Here is a 6,413-nt window from a genome sequence, read left to right as displayed (position 1 = left end):
AGCTGACTAAAAGTGATCAAGGATCATTTCGACAAACTTGATGAACCAGTGATATCTTCTTCAGGGCGAAAAAGGAAAATAAAATCTGAAACGTTTTCACGGAAGCTTGCAAAAGCAGCGCGTTACAATTTTGAGGGAAAAGCTCCGTGTATTGCGTGTAATCACATCCATACAGTTTATGATCACAACAACAACAACGTTTGTCAGGCATCTACATTGTCATCTGAGGAGATTACAAAGATTAAACGAGTGTTTTCTAAACTCTAAAACATGAAATGTGGAGTTATCTGCTTTTGCTATAAAACCAACTTTTAATTTGTAAAAAAAAACACTTTCAATTAACTTTAATTTTGTAAATTACCTGTATTTGTTTAAGTTATTATTATTACTTAATCAAAACAACTCAAGTACTGCAGTTTGATTGATATTACTTGGAATGCGCAATAAAAAAACGTGATTTCTGAAAATAAAATAAAAATGGAGTTATCGGTTTTTGCAAATGAACTCTTCATATTAAAAATAGTGGTCCTAATAATAGCCATAATTTTCTTTATCTTCAATCTTTTCTTTAATTTTTTATATTTTTGGGATGAAATATAAGCTTGGCATTTCTTAATGGTGTTTCAGATTCAGCCTTTCAGCATGTTCTGAATGATAGGCACTTTGCTCTCGGTTCATATGGAGCTCTTGTTGTTGTGGTTATTGGTTATGCTTGGTTTTAACGCTCTTTCCTCTGCTCTGGGTTCAGTGGGTAATAAGAATGACGATCCCGCCTCTAAAGTGGTGGAGACCAACGACGCGCAGAAGTTTGCTGAGCAGATGTGCATCCGACTGTTTGAGACCAGCGCCAAGGAGAACGTCAACGTCGAGGACGTAAGTCAAGCTTTTCAAACACGGTTAGATTAAACATCATCATGCTACAGAAAATAAAACCTTCAATGGAGTCATATCATGAAAAGCAGCATTTGTCTCGTTCTTTTGTAATGAAAGAGTTTTGTGTGACATACTAGAGCCTTCAGAATCTTCCTTTCCCGACTAAAGACTTTTGGGGAATAGGAAATATATCTGCTGTTTTGGTGCTGCAAGTCATATTTATATCTCTAGCGCTTTATGCAATACAGATTGTTTCACAGTAACAAACAGGAAAGTAACAGTATTAATGTTGTAAAATTCATCAGTTATGAAACAAATTCACTTTCTGAAATGGGACAATAGAGTCATTATTTAGATCAGTTCAGGTCTATAACCGCGTCAGGGATGTTTAACCAGTAGACTCAAAGGAGACATATTATGCCCCTTTTTACAATATGTATCTTTATCACGTTTCCTTGGTTGGTAGATGCACCGGGGACCTGATTATAGCACTTAAAACCTGGAAAAGTCAGATTTTTATGATATGTCACCTTTAAAGGAAAAAATTAATGTACTTCCAGAGTTATTACAGTAACTGAAACTGAGAGCATAAAAACGTCCTTCACTTGAAATTAAATAAAAAATTTGAATATCTATATTATATTATAAAAATATAGAAAACTCAGCAAGTTGCCAAGGCAACATATCTCATTTCATTTAGATTGACTTGAGGTTCTAAAAAATAAAACATAAATAACAAAAAAATTGTAAAGCATGAAAAATAAAAAAAATTAAAATTAATAAAACTATAATAGATACATTTAAGATTCACTTAATGTACTAAAATAAGTAAAACGAAAACTTTATAAAGCTAAAACTATAAACGCATAACAATAAAACTATAAACACAACAAGACAAAAAAATTATTCAAAATATTAATAAAACTATAATAGTATTATGTATTAAAATAAGTAAAACTTAAACTAATTATTAAATGAAAAAATTATTTCAAAAAGCAAAAAACTAAATATTTAAAAAATGGCAAAACGCAACAAAATTAATAAACCTTTAACTAAAATTAAAACAAAAATGGAAAGTAGAAAAACAGAAATAAATTCAGAATTTTAATAAACTATAATAGTATCACAATGATACTAAAATAATACTGTATACTACAAAAGTGTACGGTATGGGCCTTTTTTCAAATAATTGTAAGCAAACATCTAATGTTCAGAAATGCGTTGTTTTGTTTTTATGGTCCCACTTTATATCAGGTGGCCTTAACTACTATGTACTTACATTTAAATTAATCATTTGGTACAATGCAATTATTGTGTACATACATGTTTTTACATTGTACTTATATTTTTAAAGATACCTGCATGTAATAACATCTGTAATTAATTTCTGTAATTACATCATTTATAATTACACCGTTGACCCATGCATCCCTTAACCCACCCTTAAACCTACCCATACCACCAAACCTGTCCCTAACCTTACCCGTATCACACCTCAACAGCAGCAAAAGTGTTTTGCAATACAATATGAACGCAATAAGCACATTGTACTTATTTTTTGATGTAAGTACATAGTAGTTAAGGCCACCTAATATAAAGTGTGACCGTTTTTATTGATTCAGACTGTCTCACTGATGAGTTATTGTGTCTGTCTGTGCATCAGATGTTCAACTGCATCACTGAGCTCGTCCTGAAGGTCCGGAAAGAGTCTGTGGCCAAACAGCAGAAGCAGAGCGAAGTCGTCAAACTGAGTAAGAGCAGCAAACGCAAGAAGAAATGCTGCTAAAGGACCGGACTCATGTATACACACACACACACCCACACACACACCCTTAGAGAGCCAATCGACGAAACGCCACTGAACTGACAAGAGCCAGACAGCTTGACACACTTAAACCAACCCGTGAGACTAGTAATGAGAGAGATTTACTAATGATGAGCCCGGTTGGATTTGGGAGGACGCCTACAGACTCCGATGTTTTAGCAGGATTGGATTCCAGTGGCATCGCACTTCATCGTTGTTTTTTTTCCCCTGAAGATCTGCCGCAGAAATGTTAAAATAGAAAATGAAACATCTGCATCTTCGTCATTGTCTGCGTTTCACATGCTGTGGAATCATACCAACAAGGCCTAATGTGAGCGACTGCAGTGTTAATGTGACTTAACACCTACCGACACCAATCAGGACCACATATAAGTTGGAGAACATCATGAATTTTCTCATATTTTCATGCACGTCGTCACAGACGGACCAAATGTGTGCTGCTCTGCCAACTACCAAGAGACATTTTTTTTGCCTTTTGCATTCTCTTTTGTCTTTCATTTTTGTAAAATTGTATTTTTTTACTAACAAATTATACAATCAAACACACAGTAGTGTTTAATGAATCTGGTGCCATTGACTGAAAGTTATTATATTTACAAAGCTGCGAGGAAACGCTGAATCTCATGTGCAAGTGCAGGAAAGCGCGGATTTAAGGGAATAGTTGATGCAAAAATTGATCAGCTGAAAATGTGCTGTGCAAGATTAGGATGAGTTTGTTTCTTCATCAGGTTTGTAGAAATGTAGCATTGCATCAGTCAGCAATGGATGCTCTGCAGTGAATGGGTGCCGTCAGAATGAGAGTCCAAACAGCTGATAAAAACATCACAATAATCCACAAGTAATCCACAGCACTCCAGTCCATCAGTTAACATCTGGAGAAGACAAAAGCTGAAACTAATCCATCATTAAGATGTTAAGTCTGAATCAGGAGCGAAATCTGCACAGGTCAAGCACGTGTGGATTATTGTGATGTTTTTATCAGCTGTTTGGACTCTCATTCTGACGGCACCCATTCACTGCAGAGCATCCACTGCTGAGACACTGATGCAATGCTGCATTTCAAACTCATCTTGATCTCAGATGAACTGAGGGTGAACACATTTACAGCACATTTTCATTTTTGTATAAACTATTCCTTTAAAAGGAATAATTCATGCGAAAATGCACACTTTGTCTATATTTACTCACTTGCATGTCATTGCAAACCATTAAGTTTTTCATGATACTTTCACTGAGAAGAGCAGCGTGAGCATTCTGCTAAACGTCTCCTTTTGTGTTTCACAGAAGAAAGTAAGTCAAACGACTTTGGAATGACATGAAGGCGAGTAAATGATGACAAAATGAGCATTTTAATTGAATTTATGGTTCTCAGTGCTGGTGTCAGTGCACGATCTCTCCTTATTTTCCAATTTGAAAGAGACGAAAAACAAAAGTGACCTCTCTAAAGCAGATCATGTGACTGTAACCTGCTGTATTTGACTCCTCAGATCTTCTGAACACAATCTAGTTCCTCTTCAGCAGGAATATCGAGACACCAGCGGCATTTATGACTGAAAATATCACACCCTGAAGAGCTGAGTGTTGCTGGTGACGCTTTTGGATCCTAATACGCAATTACAGTGACAGATTGTGGGAGTGAATGATTCTTGCTTTGAGATGCTCACAGGGAATCTGCGACAAACCCTTATGAAACCACCGTTGTGCTAATTTATGTGTTACTTGAGCGAACACGCATGCCTGCATGTGGACGCTGACACATGCGTCTGTGTGCTTCTGTTTGTGTAATGATCTGGTGTACACTGGAAACCATGAACTATTACTCATATTCATTGTCCCAACACGAGTGTAACGATAATAAACATTTTAAGAGAACAAAATGTTCATCTTTACTCCTTGTCTTTACTAAATAAAATGTTTCTGTGGTTGTTTCACCACAAGGTGTCGCTCTAATACAGCATTATTCAGCTCACTGTGACAAACGCCTGCCTTTTATTCAGAGCTACATTTTGCTTTGGCAGTGATATAATTACTGGCTCTCTTTTGTTTCTGGACAAGTTTTTAAATGCATTTTTGGAGACAAATCAGAAACATTCATATCAGTCAGGCTAGAATCTAAATTGTGTTACAGGTGCTTCATTTTACAAAATAGGTGCCATTTGTGTCCCCCGTGTAAAATAAATCAACATTTAACGTGTCATTTTTTTTTTATTTTTATTTTTTTACTTTATTTTTGTATTTTAAAAAATAACAGGTCAAAAGTTTTAGTTAAGTTTTTTTATGTTTTCATGTCTCTCCTGCTCATCAAGGCGGCATTTATTTGAGAAAAAACACAGTAAAATCAGTAATATTGTGAAATATTTTTACCGTTTCAAACAGCTGTTTTCTGTGTGAATATCTGTTAAAGTGTAGTGTATTTCTGTGATGCGCAGCTGTATTTTCAGCATCATTACTCCAGTCTTCAGTGTCACATGATCTTCAGAAATCATTCTAATATGCTGATTTGCTGCTCAAGAAACATTTCTGATTATTATCAATGTTGAAAACAGTTGTGCTGCACAATATTTTTGTAGAAACCATGATACATTTTATTTTTCAGGATTCACAGATGAATAGAAAGTTAACTTTAACAGCATTAATTTGTAATAGAAATTTCTAATATTATAAATGTATTTACTGTCACTTTTGATCAATTTAATGCATGTCTGATGATTAAAAGTGTTAAAAAAGTATCACTGTTTCAAAAAAAATATTGTGCAGCACAACTGTTTTCAACATTGATAATCAGAAATGTTTCTTGAGCAGCAAATCAGCATATTAGAATGATTTCTGAAGATCATGAGACACTGAATTCACAAGATGTGAAAAAGTGCTTTTCTTTACAGTAAATGACTCTTGCTTTGATGTTTTTAAGTCTTGTTTGTTCAGTCCAAACAGAAACGTACTCGTGTCTTGACGATCTTGGCACTGAGATCTGCATGTTCTCCTGCGAGTGTGAATAGTGTGTGTTGCTGCTCTGACGTCTCGAAGAAGCTGTACTGTAGTTTTAGCTCCAGATGTCCTCGTTTGTCGTCCTGCTGGTGCGGTGACCCGAGGTCGTGTCTGCTCCATCAGCTCCTGCAGGAACGTGAACAGTCACATCTATGAGTTTAAAGAGTACAACTGAAAAATAAACTGCTTTAATAGAATCTGTTCAGTGTGTAGAATGTGTAATGCATTCAGGTTCATAGTATGATGCATTGCACTGTGCAGAATGATGAAGATGTTTCCATGGCATTTTCTTTCTGCAGCATCATAATAGTAGACTATATGACTCATGCACTACATTCAAGTCATACAATGCTCAGGCCATCCAAGATGTTCATCAGATTTGGAGAAATGTAGCACTGCATCAGTGTCTCAGCAATGGATGCTCTGCAGTGAATGGGTGCCGTCAGATTGAGAGTCCAAACAGCTGATAAAAACATCACAATAATCCACAGCACTCCAGTCCATCAGTTAACATCTGGAGAAGAAACAAAGCCAGCATTAAGACGTTTTTAACTAAAATACGACTCCATAATCCATAACGCTTCCTCCAGTGAAAAAGTTTTCTGGTCTGAATCAGGAGAGAAATCTGCACAGATCAAGCACAATAAACAAGCACAGCTCTAAACACATACGTGAGAGACAACAGGAGATGCACTTTTTCACTGGAGGAAGCGTTATTATGGATTAT

The 6,413-nt window shown here is 35.7% G+C and overlaps 1 protein-coding gene across 1 annotated transcript in view; it reads left to right on the top strand.

Annotated features, from left to right (window-relative positions):
* Window positions 1-3,459, top strand: part of rab35a (RAB35, member RAS oncogene family a) — an 18,947-nt gene extending 15,488 nt beyond the window's left edge. The window contains exons 5-6 of the mRNA XM_016484462.1: window positions 749-873; window positions 2,537-3,459. Of these exons, the coding sequence (XP_016339948.1) occupies window positions 749-873; window positions 2,537-2,659 (248 nt within the window). The 3' untranslated portion in view covers window positions 2,660-3,459. The remainder of the gene's footprint in view (window positions 1-748; window positions 874-2,536) is intronic.
* Window positions 3,460-6,413: the final 2,954 nt, after the last annotated feature.

Source organism: Sinocyclocheilus anshuiensis, unplaced genomic scaffold (genome assembly GCF_001515605.1).
Source record: "Sinocyclocheilus anshuiensis isolate Anshui unplaced genomic scaffold, SAMN03320099.WGS_v1.1 scaffold745, whole genome shotgun sequence".
Taxonomy (NCBI): Eukaryota; Metazoa; Chordata; class Actinopteri; order Cypriniformes; family Cyprinidae; genus Sinocyclocheilus; species Sinocyclocheilus anshuiensis.
The sequence above is the reverse complement of the archived record's forward strand: the minus strand, read 5'-3'. Positions and strand labels throughout refer to the sequence as shown.